Raw genomic sequence first — 19,957 nt, forward strand, 5'->3', positions numbered from 1 at the left:
TAACGGAAGAAATTAGTAACGCAACAATCCATGCAGAGTCCACTCTTTTTTTTTTTTTTTTACTTCAAATGAAAGCATCAGTTGTTTGTCCAGAAAAAACAAAGACATTTTAAAATAATGCTGAGTTAAAAAAAAAAAAAAAAAAAAAAAAAAAGATATGCTGGCTTTACTACAGATTCGCAATTCAAGTTTGTGTTGAATATAAATTTTTGTGATTACTTGTTAAGCACAACATAGTGACACGAGCAAGGTTACATAGTTTACCTATAACTAACCTTCATTTTTATTACTATTTCTAATATTGTGCCTTGATATCTCCTCCTCCCTCCTGTATGTGTCGCTGTGTTGTATCCCCGCTCTTTTATCCGTCGCTAGGGAGCTGCTGTTGCCTAGTGACGACAAACTCCACAGTCTGAACTTCCGGGGTTTTCAAACGCATCTCTGTCCAGCGCCACGGAGCCAACTTTTCGCTCAAATCCATTGTTTATATGAGGCTTTATCGTCCAAACATGAGGTGGAAAAATACGAAAAGTCTTTAAAATGCGTCTCCGAGTCGGTTCTGTTTTCTTGTGCTTTTCTGTTTTACGGAGACAAGCGAAGAATGATGAATAATTACGTTTTCGTGAAGGTGGTGGGTAGAGGTAGCTACGGCGAAGTCCACCTGGTCAAGCACAAAACAGACCGAAAACAGGTCAGAAAACTGCTCAAATTAAACACTTTACTCATCCTAAATAGTTAACTTTGAGAGGTTTATAGGTTTATTGTACTGGAATGTTGTTTTGGATGGAAAAACAAGACAAATATTTTGCAAATCAAAGTTACACCCAAATTAAAAGCTTCAACTCACTGTTTTGCTGGTCTGTTTATGTAAATTAGAAGTTCACTTTTCCATTATTCATTTGATCAGACGTGTGAGATTTACAATTAATATAAATGTATCTATATAGTTGTTTATTTAACAACCTAAGTAAAGCCTGTGTATGAGATGGAAAAGTATAGTTATCTCTCTTCTCCCTTCAGATAGATGTAAGGCAGTGTCTACCAGTGATCTGACCAGAACTGAAGAAGTGGTTTGGATGTGCAGCAAAACGTCTTCACTCCTACAACTTTTTGTCCAGTTGACAGATTATACATTTGGATTTTACTTATCGTAGGCCTAATATTTTTTTGCTTCTACTTAAGTAAAATTATATATTTTATAATATTATAGTGCTATCATGGACAAGGATGGACATATCAGTAATTGAAGTGTATTATGTATGCACAACACATGGTAAAAGAGACTATAGGCAGCTCAGTTATAGTCAGTTAGTATATTCTTTTTTAAAAGGTATTCTCTGCCTGCAGTATGTGATAAAGAAGTTGAACCTAAAGACCTCCTCTAAACGTGAGCGCCGATCGGCCGAGCAGGAGGCCCAGCTCTTGTCTCAGCTGCAACATCCGAACATCGTGACGTACCGGGAGTCGTGGGAGGGGGAAGACTGCCTGCTCTACATCGTGATGGGCTTCTGTGAAGGAGGAGACCTGTACCATCGCCTCAAGCAGCAGAAGGGGGAGCTGCTGCCTGAGAGACAGGTGGTGGAGTGGTTTGTTCAGATCGCAATGGCTCTGCAGGTGAGTGGGGTGTCTGTCGATATCTTCCTTTACCTTGGCCCAAAGTGGTGACCCTGCATAGTCACAGGCTCAGGACAAATTTTCCATTCGACCAATGCAATTCCACTGTATAACTTTGCTTGCAATGACAAATAATGTACATGACCTTACATTTTTGTTGATTTCTAAAAAGAGGTGTTTTTGTTTTTAAAAATGTTTACTATCAAACGGCACCAAAAAACACCATTTATCAAACCAGGTTTCAAACATCTGAATTTGTCCTTCATAGCAATTAATTTGTGGTTAAATAATTTTTATATACATCATTTTTATGTATATGCCCTTACAACACTGATCTAGGTAGTACTAAATATTTTTAATTATTCACAAATACAACTCACTAAACAGTACCCTGACACAAATATATTGGTGTGTTTCTTCCTATTGTGATATTTTATATTTTCTTGATGAGGTTTTGAGAAGTGATGTTTGTTTTTTTAATTTCAGTACCTCCATGACAGAAACATCCTCCACCGGGATCTGAAAACCCAGAACATTTTTTTAACTAAAACAAACATCATAAAAGTGGGAGATTTGGGAATTGCAAGAGTTTTGGAGAATCAGAACGACATGGCCAGCACTCTGATCGGGACGCCCTACTACATGAGCCCCGAGCTGTTCTCTAACAAACCGTACAACCACAAGGTACAAGATACACAGATCTACTGTGCACTACTATGCATAAAAAAAATAAAAATAAAATAATAATAATAATAATTATTATTATTATTAGCATATTACTTTCGTCTTAAAGTACTGTCAAAGTAAACTAAGTAATTTTTACTTTAGAATGCAAAAAATATAGTTTTTCAAGTTAAAATAGTTTTGACCTTATTTGTATTTATTTGCATAAAGTTTTTTTTTTTTTCTGTTTTGTTCATTTGTCACCTCAGTCGGACGTTTGGGCACTGGGCTGCTGTGTGTATGAGATGTCGACGCTGAAACACGCCTTCAACGCCAAAGACATGAACTCACTGGTCTATCGCATTGTTGAGGGAAAGGTGGGTCAAATATAATATAATGTTGATTTTTATTATTGAAATTTTAACATATAATCATGAAGAGATATTTAGACCTAACTGGTGAGACTTAGATTACACAAGATTGGGTCCACACACGAATAAGATATGATTTTAAAAGCACTGGTAACACACCAAGTTATTATTGCGATTGCATTCTAATTTAACCTATAATATTTGCAGATTTGTTTAAAAGCTTTTAAAAATCCCTGAACTGACCTTGATATTACATTTCACACAATACAAAACCATGTATTCTGAAGGACAAACAGATCTCTGCCTATCTTTGGTGATATTTCTAGTTTTCTTTTTCTGGCTTCTTAAAGCACTTTCAAATGCAAAATGATGCATACATTAAAAATGCCACAAAATGTAAGCTTTTATGAAGCGGTCATCACACAAATCTGCCACATAGAATTTAACAGGTTAATGTTTCACTCTTTTATTACTTGACTTGCCTCTGTTGTGAATTGCAATATTCCTTGGTTAGTATTTAATCACAAAGTTTATCATAGTAATTCTTCTTCTATGAAATGTTTTATTGACAGTCTCTCCCTCTCTCACAGCTGCCTCAGATGCCGAGCCGGTACGACCCTCAGCTCGGAGACCTGATCCGGAGCCTGTTAAGTAAAAGACCAGAGGACAGACCTGATGTCAAACACATCCTGCGACAGCCCTACATCAAACGACAGATTTCTTTATTCCTTGAGGCCACAAAAGGGTACGGCACTATATATTTGAGTTATGATCAAATTAGTTTAAATGGCTCTACTTAACCAGAACAGAGGAGAGTGTGGTTCGCCCTGATGGTATGTGAGCTCCATTTTTGCCTCTTTCTGCCTTTCTTTTAATTGATTACCACATGACATCATAAGGTGCAACTGTGTGTTTTCTGTTTGAGAGAAGAACTCAGACTAATTGTGCAGGGTTTGTGTGTTAAACATGTGTGATCTGGTCTGTTTGTGATGAGGAAACAACATTATAACATAAATCAGAAAATAGTGTAATATGGGCCCTTTGTAACTTTTCTGATGGGGGATCTCCCACCTGCTTGTCTCCATGGAGATGTGGTATTAAAGTTATCTATCTTGCATTTAGTCAGTGAAATAGTTTTTGCCCTGGTTTAGGACAATTTTGGATCTCTTTTAGACCTAGTGTAACCTAAATGATATTTTTTATTTTTTTTGTCTGGTTGTACTTTAAAAATGTTAAAACTAGTTACATAAAGAAATCAAACCTACTTTAGTTGTATACATTGGTGATTCCAGAGGACATTACTTTTGCAAGACCCTATAACACATAGTCTGTTTATTTCTATCAAAGTTATTTGGCAGTGAAGATGCTTGTACAATTTTCTAAATCCACTTGTAATTGAATAAATTAAACTAATCAAATCAAATCAAAAAGACTTTATTTATCCCCAAGGGGAAATTCAGATTGTAGGTTTCTTCAAAACTTCACTGGCCATAAACCTCGTTATTGCACAGTCTTATGGCTGTCTGGAAGAACCTCCGGTATTGTTGGACATTTCAATATCTTCCCCACTGATGGTCACAGTTTGAACTGGGGGCTGTCGCGCCCAAAGTCAATAACCATCTCTTTAGTTTTGGAGATGTTTAGAATGAGACTGTTTTCTTGGCTCCATCTATAAATGTTCTCTGTATTCCTCTTCTTGTCCATTTTTGATGCAAGCCACTATTGTTGTGTCATCAGAGTATTTTTGAATGTGGCAGGACTCAGAGATATAATTAAAATCAGTAGTGTATAATGTGAAGAGGAATGGAGCAAGAACAGTGCCTTGAGGAAACCCTCTGGTACTAATAACAGTTTCTGAGACACAGTCCCCAGCTTGACATACTGAGATCTACCTTTCAGGTGCTCAATAACGATGTAATAATTAATAGTTTGCACTGATATACAGCACCTTATGACACAACCAAATAAAAAATTATATTTTAAGCCATAGAGTTGTGTTCTTTTGTATTTTTCTCTCTGTAGAAAAACATCCAATTCCAAAAGGAAGTCTGCTGCTGTTGGAGGAGGAGATTGTGAGTCTAGTACGTCGTCTGGAGCAACCAAACCAAAACCTGAGAACATGTCTCCCAGTCCTCAACATGAGCCTCCTCCCAGACCCAAACAGCTGGTACATCTGCTCACTTTTGTTTACCAGTTAGACTGAATGAATTTAAATGTATTTTTATGACTCCGTACATGCTACATTTTAAAATTATTTAGGAATACAGTGCATTGCAATTAATTAATCCATCCGGTGACAAACCGATGTACGTGATGTAATCTGGGATAGACTCTAGTAACACATGCTCAAATGCTAATGTAAAGTTGATTATTCTAATTCATTTTTATAATTTCACTTTTTTCTCTCAGCCAGCGAAACCTCATCCACCTATATCTGAAAATGGTGTCTGTGACCTCCCTCCAAAACAAAGCACTCCTCCTCCGAAACCTCCTCCTCCTGCTTTTCCCTTAAAAGACCTGAATGACAACATGGCAACCATCAGCAACATCAACATCGACATCCCTCTTCAAAATGACCAAAATCAGGCTAAAAAAACATGTTCCCCTCTTTCACAACACCAAAATACCGAACCTACATCTAAACACAGCCAGAAAGAATGTAAAAACAAGAAGAAATTGGACGTTTTGCATTCTAAATCTCCCCCATTGCTCCTCTCAAAAGCTGTAACAAGTGTAAATAGTGACTCTTCAGATGTTAGTCCAAAAACAACACCAAATCCAAGTGATACATTTTTATTATTAGGTGAAAACCCTGCTGTAAATGATAGGCTTGATACAATGGAGCTACTGAAGGAAGCTGGCATCCCAGATTTCAACTTTGACAGAGAGAAAGAAGAGGTTAAATGTGCGATTGTTCCAGAGAAAAAGGAAGAAAACCAGTATTTAGAAGGAGACATGGAGGAGGATTGTAAAGAGGAGGGTGAAGGTGACACCATGATGCTGCTGAGAGGAGCTCAAATGGAAAAACAGAGTCCAGAGATACAAGTGAGTGGCTTTATAATGTAATGAGAGCACTTAGGCTTGTCACAATATTTATTTATTTTATTTATCGAATTCATAAAATATAAAAAATTGTCTAGACTTGTATACATTAAAATAGATGGTGATATATTTACCTTCTCTATTATATCACAGGACGAACTCGAGTCTTTCACTTTACTGTTTATTTATTGAGCTCAGTTTCATTGTTATTTACAATATGGTTCATTTTAAAAGGGGGTTTGCTGGGATTATTGTCTCAAATGCATGAAGTAGTTTAAATATTACTGTTTACTGTTCAGAATTAGCGTTTTGAAAGGCCTAGAGTCTAACTGTTTTTCTAAAGTTTATGACACATTTTTATTTTGTTTTGTTTCAGACAAATCTAGAGTCCACAGAAAAACTGTTGGAGCCACCGCCCGTAGTTCAGGTGTGTCATATCTGGACTTTAAAAAGACCCTGATCATTGTGGGGTTATGGGGCCAATGATGATACTGATAATAAGGAGTTTGGATGGAATTCTTAGTGATCCCGTTCATAGTTTAGATGCAGGAAAAAACATCTCTGGTTAGAAAAAGTTCACACAATAAACAAAAAAACATTCTACATCAATGGTAGAGCAGATCCACTGACTCACAGGTTGGTGGTGTGATTCCAGATCCCACAGATGAATACTGTCTTTGTGTCCTAGGGCAAGACACTTAAACCCCCTCACCCCCAGTGTCTGTGTACAGTGGTGTGTGTATGTGTGTGTGAGTGGGTGAGTGGTTCCTTGATGTAAAGAGCTTTGAGTGACTTGAAGGTGGAAAAGCGTTATATAAAAATGTGACCATATTGTAGCATTTTGTTGTTTAGCTGTGTTAGCTGGATGATATTATTGCTGTGAATTGCTAAATCACTCACACTTGATCCACTCTATCCAGCCTGGTGCAAATACTCCACTGCGTGTCCTTCCTCTTACCAAATGTTTTTCAGCTGTTTTTGTCTTGTGTCAGCAGACTGCCACTGATGCCAGGTTATTTAGCACTTTGTGAACTTGCAATCAAGCAGATTTGTTTGTGTGGGTTTCAGGTCTCTGCTCCCAGACCTCTGCCCGTTCCTCCACATCACTCTACAGTTCACCACAAAAAGAAGAAACACACAGATAATGAAAAATCCAAACCGCCCAATGTACCAGCCTCTACTCCTGTGAATGAGAGCAGAGACAGAGACACACCTCCTCTGCACCAGGTCAGACACTGCTATTTGTTTGACATCATAAACCTTTTACTGTGGAGTTATTTATTTATTTATGAATGAATGAATTGTATGTGTTATTATATTTGCGGTGCTTTGGTTATTCTCAGGGGCGCCCTCTATCGGCCCGAGAGAGGAGGAGGCTGAGACAGTCACAGGAAGGAGTCTGTCAGTCAGGTACTTTACTTCCACAGTGTTGCATTTAAATATCCATCTAGCAGTGACTTTCTTTACATGTTTGTGTTTTTATTGGAAACAGCCAGTCAGGTCTTTTACATTTAGATAGTAATTGATTTGAAAGTATCAGAGAGGGTTTGTCTCCATCATTATATTAGAATTGTGCCTGGAATGTTCCATAGTATGACATTAAATGTATCAGGTTTTTATTATAGTTTTTATTGCTCAAACGTATCTTGAAAAACGCACATTCTTACGTTGAGCCTCTCCACAGATCTGTTTATAATGGCCTGCTAATCCGAGTGGATGTACATAATTTAATGCCATACTGTGGAATTTTCTAGGCAAAGAAATAGACCAACAGACAATGGACATCCCACCTGAAAAGTTACATAGTGCACCTTTAAATAATATGACCACTGTGTAACTGGATATGTCATTAGAAAAACAAAACATCTTGAGTGTTATTGTTAATGAGCTTTTGTTTATAGGCGACATTTTGGGGACTTTTTACCATTCAAGGGATATAATATAGTTTTAAATAGTTGTAGTTGTTGATCCTTTTCAAACTCACAGATATCGCCTCACAGTGATAAAGTCTCTGATGTATCTGCTCAGACAGAGTGAGTCTCCTGAACTTCTTTGGTTTCCACATCAACCAAAACATGCAAATCATGAAGGCTACAATTATTTGGGTAACACAATATCCTCTGCAGTGAACAAAATACACAGTGTCTGTGGGGTCTTAGTATGAAGAAAACCTACACACCCTGTAGTTTAAACCTTGACAAACATGTTCTTAAATGCATGTGATTCTTGTGTAAGTTTAGCAGTTCATATTTAAGTCTTGCTCCTGGACGTGTAATTTTTCAGATTAAGAGATTCAGATGACTTAGAGCAGCAGCATAGAATAGAAATAAATGTTTAACACAACCATTACACAACAAACATGGTCCTAAAAGGTAGTCCTGACCAGAATCGTCACATCTGGTCCTCCGCCTGACAGGTTTGACCCCAGACACACTGGTGGATGGGTCAAATGCAGAGGACACATTTCCTTACAGTACTCACAATCATTTATCTTGTACTTACTATTTCAGGTATAAATCCAGTGAGAAGGGCATCTTATGATGTGACCTCCTCAAAACCGGAGGGCAGCAGTGTTCAAGTGAGTCGCTCTGTGTCTGTCCCCATCGCAGAGAGGACTGACAAGGTAATGGTATATGCACACAAATTATGTTACATGCAAAATAATACAGATAATATAAATCTTATTATAATATGGACATTTTGATGAAACACTTATGGTTTTAATATGCCCTCCTGATGTCATTAGCTGTCATATACTGCAGGTGTATAATATGGATAATTTTGTAGCATTTTGATGTAAAGAAACACGCCAATTTTCTTTTGGTTGTTTATTTTCTGAACACAGGGCTGCTATAGGCCGTAACTCACACCAAAACAACAACTGTCACATCTCACTAGAGCCAGTCTCCAAAACACACTAGTAAAAGACCAATAGAAGCTTCATGTCAACGTGTCGGCAGAGCAACCAAGTGTCACATGCAAAAGCAGTTACTAAACACAAAATATCACATAAGTACAATATGATGCATGGATCATTTGGGTTTCTAATTGGATATTAATATACCAAATAACCTACCAAACAGAAACAACTTACACATCATGTAAACTGTCATTTTGATTAAGCCAGCATTACAATTCAAATCATAATTTAATGTTTACTTAATATATGAGGACACAGATGACAGATAGTAGTGTTTCATACCTAAACTAAAATTCTATCTATTTATATTTTCTTTTTCAGCTGCAGGAAAAGTCAGATGAGGAAGATTTTAGTTCATCTACGAGTTCCACTGAGTGCTCAGTGGGAGATAGCAAAGAGAGGTCAGTGTCCAGTTTAATGTGTTAATGTACTATTCATCACTAGAGAAATTTCACACTCATCTAAATACTTTTGTTTGTGTCATCAGGAAAGCAGAGTCCAGCGACATGCAGGACCTGGTGCAGATGATGACGCAGACTCTAAAGATGCCCGCCACAGATGGAGAGGGGTCATGTGACCTCCAGGAGTTTAGGCTGAACAGGAAGTACAGGGACACTCTGCTGCTGCACGGCAAAAACCCCAAAGACCTGTCCCTCAGTAACATCAGTATGGGTGAGAGAGATATTAAATCAAGCAGTGCATAGAGTTATATACAACCTTCTTGAATTCTGTCATGATTTCAGATGGTGGGTACAGATTTATATAACTCATTGGAGTATTAACATTTTTTTAAGAAATATCCTTATCCTGAAACCTTATCATTATGTGTTTTGGTTTGGCTTCACAAATTCATCATATTCATCTAATGTCTTAAAGTCCTTTAAACTAACAATGGGTTTTTTGGGTTTGAATAATTCATCACTTTCTGAAGATATTGTGAAAAGTTATTTAACTTTTGTGTTTTCTGATGGAGAAAACTTTGAACTTTGAAATCCACCACAGAATTCTGACCAGTCCTCCAGCTCTGTTTAAACTATTCTTGGCTTTCAGCTTCCAATAATACTTTTCACCATTTAAATGTAGGATATTTTTCTTTAAATGCTTCATCTCTCTTCCCTTGAACGCAACCTATTCTGACCTCCCCTATACCTACATTTAAAAACACGGACACTGGCGTTGATCCTGGTGTTTTCACAGGGTCTACGTCGGGTCCGGCCAAGGTGAGACGAGCCGTGGAGCAGCTGAGGACTGACGTTCTGAAGGGACTTGGGATCAAACTCCTGGACAGAGTGCTGGAGGTCATGGAAGAGGAGGACGAGAATAAACGAGAGGTATAGCAAAGGCTGCAAATTTTGAAGTACCATATTTTCCTCCAAGATGACAAAATATCCTATCATATTCTGCAAAAAGACTGCTAAACCTGTAGTTTAGCTCTGTACAAACATGTTCTGAAATGTGATTTTTGTATTAGTTTGTCAGTTCATATTTCAGTCTTTTTTTGTCAATTCTCAGCTTAATCTTTTTATTTTCAATCTGTATGAACACTTGTGTGCCTTGAAAAACATTTCCAATTTGAGGTAACAGAATCACACATAGATTTAATGAAATAATTTACTATATTAGAGTGTCCTGAGCAAATGTTTGCACCAAAGAGCAAAACGTTCACCATTGCCAATTTAATGAACCAGACAGCAGCATAGTTATTAATAGACATACACCCCATTTTTACTCAAAAGGTATGATTTGAAGATGGTTTAATTTGTAGTTGGTGTGCTGTGAAATCTCTTCAATTACAAGTTTTCCAAAATAAATGATCATAAATCACTTTTTTGCAGTGTCATAGATTACAGTGTTGCTTTTTCTTTCTGTCTCTCAGTTGCATCTCCGAGAGCTGATGGGGGATGACAAGTACCAGGCCTACGCTGTGATGGTCCGGCAGCTCAAGTTCTTTGAAGACATGGCTCTCAAAGTGTAAAACCCTCCACTCACATTTCAGTTCACAAAACACTTTTAGATGATCATCACGCTTGATTTGAATATTTCTGTGCCATTTTTTTTCACTATAAACTCTGCATCACATTATATTTTGTAATACAATGTAAATAATTGTATATTTTTTTAAGAGGAACTTTTTTCTATTGTTTTTTTTTTTTTTAATCTATGCAAACTTTGCTTGTTGGCTTAGTATTGTACTTTTAGCACGTATCATAGTTTATGTATTTCTTGTTTCTTTGTTACATTTTATAAAAGGTTAGGGCTCTAAATATGCAGAAGATTATATTTATTCACTAGTAATGTATAGTTGTTGTTTTTTTCTTTTCAACTAAACAAAAAGTACTCACTTAAACTGGTCTGTTTTGAAACTTTATTTAAATGCTTGTCCATTATTGAGCAACACTGTAACAAATGTTTCATTATCAAATGGTTCAAAATGAATAATTGACACACTTTTATGCATTTTCTATATAAAAAGTAGGCTGAAGTGAAGATGAGGTTTAGTTTATTTGTGCTTCTTCTTTTTGATATTCTCTTGAGGTTTTTGGCTTGGTTCACCACTTGTCTCTGGGACAGTTGGCTGCCAATTCAAAGGATTTTTTCTGTACATCGGCCATGGAGGGAGAGTGAGCTGAAATGAGAAGATGCAAATTTCAACATTTGTGCATGAATACAAAACCAAGCAGCAGCATTAATTTTAGAACATATAACTTACCACACAAGACACGGCAAAACCAGCTAACACAATGTAGACAGTCCAACCGAACTGCTCCACAATCAAACCGTAAATAAACCCAATTGCCTGAAAATGTGAACAAGATTTAATTCAAATAAAACAAATAAAAAATAGGTCAAGAAAATTAACTACTAATGCAATGTCTTACTGCTGAAACTAGAATTATTCCTTGGAAAATCTGTTCAGCCAGTTTCTGACCCTTATAGTCCTGTAACACAAAAGAAAAAATATTAAGTTAACATTAAAGTTAAGAATATGTGTTAGGATATGAAACTACATACACAGGATCTCTTTTTTCTCAGCAAATCTAATACTTTGTCGTTGTTCTGCTTACATTTCAGTTACTAAGGGACAGGAAAGTAAACAGTGCTAAATGAGGACCCCGAAACTGGTTGAGTATAAAGTTTAGGACTCCACTTTTTTATTGGACTGACTATTTTAAAATATAACAGAAGCAATAAATATGTATTCATTAACAAATACAAAACATCCTAAAGTAACTAGTGAAATTGTAATAATTCCCTTTATCAGTGGGTTACAGTTGCATTTTGGAGGAATGATGGGCTATTAAAAAATCATTAAAGACAAAGGTGACAAAATTATCTCTTCCCTTATCCAAATATAGATATTTTCACATTTTCAGACATCTATGCACGAACATGAATGTATTTGCCATATGATGGGTAGCTTAAAGCGTTCACATTATTTTACAACGCAAACTGTACAACATAAACAATGAAAAATATGTTGGATCTAGTTTGCAAGAAAGCAGCTGTGAATTCTGCAAAGCAAATTAACCAGCGCATGAATAAACTGATCAGCTTTTAATGTTAGCGATCCCAAAACCAGCAACAAACCATTACCATGTGAGTCGGGATGGATTTAAATATGGATAACATCTTCTCCCTTCAATTAAGAATACTTCCACGGCGAAAAATGATGAAACTGGACCAAAAAGAAACACTTTTTTATGCACACATCCGGTTTTACAAAAAGATACGTCGCGTTGTAATATGTTTCCTGTTTCTGCTAAGGCCCAAAGATTTGCAGATCTATAAAGTACTTGGATACAACTCGAGCTCGGCTAAATAAGCGCCGCGGCCATCCATTTTGTTAACCGTTAGCAAATAATACTTTAGCTGTCTTTTATAATGCCAGTATAAAATCTAACTAACTTCTATTTTTTTCTCCTTCATTAAGGCCAAAATATTTAATACTTAAATTAGTATTGAACTTACAGCATATCTTATATTCAGATACGTATTTTTAAAGAACACTATTACATATGTTTTACTGCTATTTTGTTCAGGAAATATGACCGTAACCCTACTACAGCCAACCTCGATAGCAAATAAAGTTGCCAATGTTGAGTTGGCAGTTTGGCAGTCAAGGTAAATTGTCTTTCTTTGCCATTTTATTTGATTTAAAGATGCATTTTTATTGTATTTTCATTTATCTACATGTTTTGACTGAGGTTTATAATGGAATTTTTAAATGATCTTTGTTTTCTGTAGACGCCGCTGCAGCTGACCTCAGTTAGCATCTCATCCTCCTCCAGCCTTTCCTTACATCATCTATTTCGCGTCTTAAATTTAGTTTTTATACAATTCTAAAATCACTAAAGGGACGAATGAAGACGCCATTATGACACTACGAAAAGGTGAGAATTATTTCTTAATGTACAATTTGGTTTATATTTGCATTCGTCTGTAAGCCTTTTAATTCTTGAATTGCTCAGTGTAGAATGTAAATCTGTGTTTTTCAGTAAACTTGGTGATTCTGGTGCTTCTGGCTGTGGCTTTCCTTATTATTGTTCAGAGAAACCTCCTCAGTCTCAGCGACATTTTACACAAAGAGAATCCAGGTAAAATTATGATAAACTAAAATTGGTGGTTTATTTTGGCCCAGTGTTTTAGTTCAATAATCTGCACAGACAAATAAGAGGCCAGTGGTTCTCAGCTGGTGTGACCGTGGGAACCATTTTTAACCCTGATCATTTAAATGTGACACAAAGTAAATTGCATTATAAAAATCACTTTTATTGGGACTGTTACAAACTAACACAGATGGACTCTTCCCTTTCACTGAAATAGGGAAAAACTTGTGTGGGTATTGCATTTCAGTGTCCTGCCCAAGGACACAAGAACTGTTCCGGTGGCAGAAATAATCAAACTTTGACCTTCAGATAAATGGGAAAAGGCCTTCAAATTAGCAACATCAAATCATTTCATTGTAATTTTGCCATTCAATTATCTAAAATATTGTTTTAGATACTGTGGTATGTGGACTACTATAGTTCAAGTGTTTAGTTCAATGTTGATATTATACAGTTTGTTGTTCTTTTTGGGGTTATTTCTTGGTCAGAACTACAGTAGGAATGGTTTAGTCATATTTTAGACCTAACTTTGTCCTAATTAAATTCTGAAATAGTCCTCTTATGGATGTGTTATAGCCTAGTTTAGATCTGGAGGTACTCAGAAGGCCAAAAGTTTTTTGTTTAAGTTTGAGAACCACTGATTTAAATTTTTAGTAGACAAAATTGTTGTACTTCACAAAATGTGGTAGCCATGTCAGCAGTACTGCAGCCTTACAGCTTTATGACAAAACATTGTTCCATACAAGTGTGGTAAGTGGACTCCTGCAGTTTAAGTGTTTGTTTAATTAAGAGTAAAGTTTTAACTGAGTTTGTTCTCCTTTGGGATAGAACTGAAGCAGTGGTCTTAAAACCTGAAATAGTCATGTTTTAGACTTGTTATTGATCCGGTTTATATCTGGGGGTACTCAGAAAGCCAAATGTTTTCTTGGGTGGTATTTTGTAAAAAAAAAATAAAAAAAAAATTGGAGCCACTCTGCTCTAAAATATGCATAAAATAGTTCAGGCTTAATTCGAGCAAAAGTCAACAATACAGTAGCTGCTTTTTGTTGATTCTTCCCTTTTTTCTCCAGATGCCGGAGTGGTCCTTCCGTTTGAAGCGGAGCTCTCTCAGAACCTGCATCCAGACTCAGGGCCCAGATCCGGAGATGAAATCTTGGTTCTGATTACAGCGACTGAGGACCGACTGGGCGCCACGATGACGGCCATAAACAGCATCTACTCCAACACTAAAGCTAATGTGGTGTTCACTATAGTCACTCTCAACCACACCGTACAGCACCTCAAGTAAGTCTGTGGTGTGTAACTGAGATTTGGGCAGGTTATTTGTCTAATGTTGATATGCAGATGGATAAAAATATATAATTTATATCATCATAGTTTATTTGTCAGATTCCTGTTAGTGTCTACAAGTGCAAAGACTACTCATCTTGGGGTCTACGTTATGGTTGGGTTTTGATATTTATGGTTCAGAAATCTGTCTAAATTGGAGAGCAAGCCTATCATACTCTTTTTGTTACTCTGCATTTAGGCCAATACATATTTATTTTTGTTTATATTTTATGCAGCCCTAAATGGAACCATGGTTAAAATTGCATTGTATGGATGCTCTTTTATTGTGTGACCTATTATTATAATTTTGTTTTTTTTTGTTCCACAGCGCATGGCTTGGTGAATCAAAACTAAAAAGCATTAAACATAGAATAGTTATATTTGATCCAGAGCTCCTCAAAGGAAAAATTTCTCAAGACTCAAACAGCGTGGAAGCCTCAAAACCAGTAAGACAAGTTACACAACACAAACCCATAACATTTTTTTCACTGTGGTAACACTATATAAGAATAATATAAGTTTACATAACTTACATTGTCTGTACTTATTTTGCAGTTGGCATTTGCAAGATTCTACCTCCCCCTTTACTTCCCAGAGGCAGAGAAGGCCATTTATTTAGACGATGATGTTATTGTACAAGGTAAGTCATGTTCAGAAATAAGCAACAGTAGCTCAGTTGGTAAAATGCTTGTCCACTGATCTGAAGGTTGACAGTTCAAATCTCACTCTCGACATAAACATCATTGGTTGGACGGTCAGATCCACTGACCCTGAGGTTGGTGCGACTCTCACAGATGAATGCTGTTGTTATGTCCTTGGGCAAGACACTTAACCCTCCTCGCCCCCAGTGTCTGTGTGCACTGGTGTATGAATTTTCGAATGGGTGAGTGGCTCCTTTAATGTAAAGGCCTACATTCAGCCTTAAGGGGCCTTCTTGCTGTTTACAGTTTCAGTGTAGTTAGCTCCTCCCTTCAGATAGATATAAGGCAGTGCCCACCACCAATCTGACCAGAAGTGGCTTGGATGAGTAGCATCTTCACTCTTACAACTTTTTGTCCAATTGACAGATTTAACTTTAGCTTTTACTATCAAATTTGAAGGTTTATATGATTTTCTTTAGTACATTGTGTAGATAAGTCAACATTACATTATTACATTATTTTATTAGATTTTTCACATATGTGGACAAAATAATAAAGTTGTTGGGTGCAAATTCCGACTTGTATAATGGTAATGGTAATAATTTTTGTTTGGTTTTAGGAGATATTCAGGAGCTGTTTGAGACCAATCTTAAACCAGGACAAGCTGCAGCCTTCTCAGACGACTGTGACTCGACCTCTGCAAAAGGAATCATTAGAGGAGCTGGGAATCAGGTGACCACCTACAATACAATCCACTTTATTTGCATAGTACATTTCATAAACGCTTCCCCCTCACAGGCTCCCAATGGTTTTAATTATATCACAGCTAAACTTTCTGGTTAGTCTGTGTACATTAAAAGAACAGTATTATCCATCATTCTTTCACTACACAATAACTTTCATAAATGTGTTTTGTTTTCTTTTTATTTAAATTTCAAAGCCATTTAATTATTACAAATCCCTAAAAACAGATTGGAAAGGATATTAGAGTATTAGTTTCATCTTGGTGTTCATAATATAAACTTATTGACTATTCCAGGCAAAGCAATAGCATCTTCATACATCTTTAAATTGACACTTTTAATATTTAATTAAAAAACTTAATTCATACATTTAGATTAAAGGTCCTATATTACACAAAATTGACTCTTATGCTTAAAGCCATGTTATAATGTTATTACCTCCTCAAAAACAGACCTGGAGTTGTGTTTTGTTTCATTCACACATTTTTGAGTAACCTTGCAATATTAGACTTATTAGACTTCCAGGCTCAAAATGCTGTGTTACACCTTGTGATGTCATGAAGTGGTAGTTTTCAAGTTAACAGCTATTTTTACCTTTTATTTCAGTTGGGGTTGGCAATTCAAGGGCTAAAATCATCCAAATGATTGGATTTGAGAGAACGCAGCCTAAATATGCAGGGTTTGTGTGTTAAACATGTGAATGAAACAAAACACCTTCTGGTGTGTTGTTTTTTTTTCGATGAGGAACCAACATTTTAACATAGATGCAGATGGAAATAGTGTAATATGGGCCCTTAAACCTTAAAGTCCACAAGGGAAATTGCTTGGACACAGTCCTTCATAATACAATAAATAATAATCAATACATTGTTAAAAGCAAATAGATTAGTAATAGTAAATTCTAAAAAATGTATTTAAAAACATATATATTCTTTTGTAAATATTCTACATTAATAAACAAAATGAAAATGGTTAGATTATATTTTAAATGATCTGTTTCAGAATAACTACATGGGTTTCCTGGACTTCAGGAAAGAGTCAATAAAGAAGTTGGGTCTAAGAGCAAACACATGTTCATTTAACCCTGGAGTCTTTATCGCAAATCTGACAGAGTGGAAAAACCAGAACATCACAGGGCAGCTGCAGCACTGGATGGAGCTCAACACACAGTGAGGATATACAGATACTATTACTATTAGCACTGCTACTATAGCTACTGCTACTACTACTACTACTACAGTCACCATAACTATAGCAACTCCAGCACTGGATGGAGCTCAAAACACAGTGAGGATATAGAAATACTATTACCATTACTACTATAGGTACTACTACTACTACAACTATTACTAATACTTCTGCTGCTACTCCTATCACTGCTACAACTACTACTATTGATGCTGTCACTATCACATCTACAGCTCAAGCTCTGGATGGAACTTATTACAATAAATATACTTTACTACTATTACAACTACTACAGCTACTAATACTACTGCTGCTATTACTGCAACTACACATGCTACTGTCACTATAACTACGACTTATTTTTTTACTAGGCATCGACTTATTTCTATAGCGTGTTTTTTTTGTTTGTTTTTTTGTTTGTTTTTTTTGTTTTTTTAATTTTAAACCTTAAACATGTGTGTTTTCCAGTGAGGACCTGTACAGTAAGACTCTGGGTGACAGTGTGATCACTCCTCCTCTGCTCATCGTCTTCTACAAACGACACGGCGCCATCGACCCCATGTGGCACATCAGGCATCTGGGTCAGACACAACACATAGTATTTTGTTATAGTAAAGTTTATGAGTACAAATTTAAACTTTTTATATATTTTGTATTATATAATTAGTTGTATTTGATTATTTCACAGTGAACTCTTAAGCTTCATTGCTCATTTATTTACATTAGAACCAGGATCAATCCTTCATCTGACTTTGTCGTACAACACGTGTATAATGATAAATTATTGGACTGATTTAAACATTTTTTGATGAATCAAAAATGAAATCACAAATACTGATATTAATTAGCAGCATCTACATACTGAACATGCCTAGATGCTCAGTTGTCCTGTTTTATAGTTGTTTTTAAAAATTAGACAATCACTTTCACATATTTGCAAAAACAGCCTGATAAGTTTTAAAATCTTGAGGATGGAATGGATGTAAACAACACAAATGGATTTAAATGACACACATTTTCAGAAGCCTGTGATCAATACGAGCATCATCGATCCATTTGATTATCAACAAAAACGGTGAGAGTTTAACTGAAAAACTGTTGACTGATGCTAGCTTTGTGACTGTAATCACAAATCAGTTCTTTATGGTCAGATTGTGTTGCTGCAAAGTTCAGATTAAAGATTTAAAGTCTAATTTGAGTAACAGACCTTCAGTTACCTTCACACCCTCAGGAATGAGGATGACATCAGTTGCAAAATATCAATAGATGCTGAACAACTTGACAAAAATGGTATTTGTTTTCCAGGTACAACAGGAGCAGGTAACCGTTACTCGTTCCAGTTCGTCAAAGCGGCCAAACTTCTGCACTGGAACGGCCATTACAAACCCTGGGGCCGTGGCGCTGCCTTTACTGATCTCTGGGATCTGTGGTACATTCAGGACCCCTCCGGAAAATTCCACCCCATCAGACGACACGAGGACAAAGAATAATACCACTGCAAAAAAGGACATTTACACAAGGTGAAGTTACTCAGGATAATTATTCTACTGAATTGAAGTTTTAGTCCAAAAAATATATGAACACAGCCTCTTAATAAAAAGATAAAGGCAAACTACCAACCACACACTTTGTCACACTTTTGTGCTGAATTGTAGTGATTTTGATAAAGATTGTCACAATTTTGTTCTGTTGAACACATTTTAAGCTTTATTACTTTTACTTTTTATTCTTTAAATATATTTTCAAATGAGTACTTCAATACATTTACTTAAGTAGATTTTCTAATATGATACTTTTACGTGAGTATTTTTTTCTGCTCTGGTATCTGTACTTTTACTTAACAAAACAAGAACTTCTTCCACCACTGCTAAAAAAATAAATAACTAAACAAAAAAACTGTACTGTACTTTAAGTAAATGAGTCCAAAATCAAAACTAATATTTGCATTTTTTTTATTAATTTATTTTTTCAGATTTAAAAACGTCAAGTTTTGGGACCTTTTTAACCAAGTGGACCTACTTTGGACGACATTTTACCTCAGGAAAAACTACCCTGTTAAGTCTGAATTTTCGGTTTAAAACACTATCATGCTCTCATCAATTGTATTTTTTTTATTATCGCCAAAGCCTTACCTCACTTAACCTGTGGACATTCTACCTGCAAATCATGTTTAGATTTTTTATAGTTTAAATTTTAGTTTAAAAAAAGTAATGTTCAGTTTTCCCTCATTTTAACATGACACAATTAGTCCAACTACTGTATCTCCAAACATTTTAACATCAGTCTGCCTTCATTTATAGTAACAGAAATGTGTTTTATTTTGCCAATTTTCTACATTCAAAGTTATGTCCTTTTCAACTCTTATGTAGCTGTAATGAATTTAGCTACTAGCCTTAGCTTTATAGCTGCTAACATTCAAAAAACACTATATTCCAAGTATTTTATTATTGTTTTTACTGGTGCTAAACTTTCATAACTTGCCCTGTCTGCCTTAACCTGAGATGTTGCCAGTTTTAATAAGTTTTTATCCTGTTTTCATAAAAGTTGTAAATAATGTCGAGTTTTGTAAATACATTAAATAAAGAGCTTTTTATTCAAAACTGGCTCGTATATTTTTATTACAAGTGACAGTAGCTCAGTTCGTAGTGTTTGTCCACTGATCTTTAAAGTTGGCGGTGCGATTGTAGCTCCAACAGATAAATGCTGCCCTTGTGTCCTTGGGCAAGACACTTAACCCACCTCATCCCCAGTGTCTGTGTACACTGGTGTATGAATGTGTGAGTGAATGAGTGAGAGGTTCCTTGATGTAAAGTGTTATATAAAAATGTGATCGTTTTAC

At 36.0% G+C, this 19,957-nt stretch overlaps 3 protein-coding genes across 3 annotated transcripts; 2 read left to right on the top strand and 1 right to left on the bottom strand.

Annotated features, from left to right (window-relative positions):
- Window positions 1–428: 428 nt before the first annotated feature.
- Window positions 429–11,095, top strand: nek4 (NIMA-related kinase 4). Its single transcript, XM_033967247.2, has 15 exons — window positions 429–691; window positions 1,348–1,614; window positions 2,101–2,298; window positions 2,547–2,654; window positions 3,239–3,393; window positions 4,671–4,815; window positions 5,058–5,693; window positions 6,067–6,117; window positions 6,759–6,917; window positions 7,034–7,100; window positions 8,201–8,313; window positions 8,932–9,011; window positions 9,098–9,282; window positions 9,808–9,941; window positions 10,487–11,095. Exons 1-15 carry the CDS (start codon window positions 602–604, stop codon window positions 10,583–10,585), a joined length of 2,487 nt encoding a protein of 828 aa, XP_033823138.1. The 5' UTR covers window positions 429–601; the 3' UTR covers window positions 10,586–11,095.
- On the bottom strand, window positions 10,961–12,370 carry spcs1 (signal peptidase complex subunit 1). Its single transcript, XM_033966686.2, has 4 exons — window positions 12,205–12,370; window positions 11,490–11,549; window positions 11,321–11,407; window positions 10,961–11,236 (listed from the first exon to the last, which is right to left on the bottom strand). Exons 1-4 carry the CDS (start codon window positions 12,238–12,240, stop codon window positions 11,111–11,113), a joined length of 309 nt encoding a protein of 102 aa, XP_033822577.1. The 5' UTR covers window positions 12,241–12,370; the 3' UTR covers window positions 10,961–11,110.
- A 277-nt stretch (window positions 12,371–12,647) lies between these two features.
- glt8d1 (glycosyltransferase 8 domain containing 1) lies at window positions 12,648–19,718 on the top strand. Its single transcript, XM_033966521.2, has 11 exons — window positions 12,648–12,732; window positions 12,856–13,001; window positions 13,107–13,205; window positions 14,288–14,501; window positions 14,875–14,992; window positions 15,102–15,186; window positions 15,807–15,919; window positions 16,933–17,099; window positions 17,587–17,699; window positions 18,424–18,638; window positions 19,091–19,718. Exons 2-10 carry the CDS (start codon window positions 12,986–12,988, stop codon window positions 18,606–18,608), a joined length of 1,110 nt encoding a protein of 369 aa, XP_033822412.1. The 5' UTR covers window positions 12,648–12,732; window positions 12,856–12,985; the 3' UTR covers window positions 18,609–18,638; window positions 19,091–19,718.
- Window positions 19,719–19,957: the final 239 nt, after the last annotated feature.

Source organism: Periophthalmus magnuspinnatus, chromosome 5 (genome assembly GCF_009829125.3).
Source record: "Periophthalmus magnuspinnatus isolate fPerMag1 chromosome 5, fPerMag1.2.pri, whole genome shotgun sequence".
Classification (NCBI taxonomy): domain Eukaryota; kingdom Metazoa; phylum Chordata; class Actinopteri; order Gobiiformes; family Gobiidae; genus Periophthalmus; species Periophthalmus magnuspinnatus.

What these genes read in the sequence shown, in the direction of transcription:
- glt8d1 (XM_033966521.2), top strand. An exon ending in CACACCGTACAGCACCTCAA is followed by an intron (nt 14,502 to 14,874) that starts GTAAGTCTGTGG and finishes TTTGTTCCACAG; the next exon opens with CGCATGGCTTGGTGAATCAA. An exon ending in GCGTGGAAGCCTCAAAACCA is followed by an intron (nt 14,993 to 15,101) that starts GTAAGACAAGTT and finishes CTTATTTTGCAG; the next exon opens with TTGGCATTTGCAAGATTCTA.
- spcs1 (XM_033966686.2), bottom strand. Translation starts at nt 12,240, where the DNA reads ATGTTATCCATATTTAAATCCATCCCGACTCACATG. An exon ending in GAATAATTCTAGTTTCAGCA is followed by an intron (nt 11,408 to 11,489) that starts GTAAGACATTGC and finishes TCACATTTTCAG; the next exon opens with GCAATTGGGTTTATTTACGG. An exon ending in GTTTTGCCGTGTCTTGTGTG is followed by an intron (nt 11,237 to 11,320) that starts GTAAGTTATATG and finishes TTCTCATTTCAG; the next exon opens with CTCACTCTCCCTCCATGGCC.
- nek4 (XM_033967247.2), top strand. Translation starts at nt 602, where the DNA reads ATGATGAATAATTACGTTTTCGTGAAGGTGGTGGGTAGAGGTAGCTAC. An exon ending in ACAAAACAGACCGAAAACAG is followed by an intron (nt 692 to 1,347) that starts GTCAGAAAACTG and finishes CTCTGCCTGCAG; the next exon opens with TATGTGATAAAGAAGTTGAA. An exon ending in AGATCGCAATGGCTCTGCAG is followed by an intron (nt 1,615 to 2,100) that starts GTGAGTGGGGTG and finishes TTTTAATTTCAG; the next exon opens with TACCTCCATGACAGAAACAT.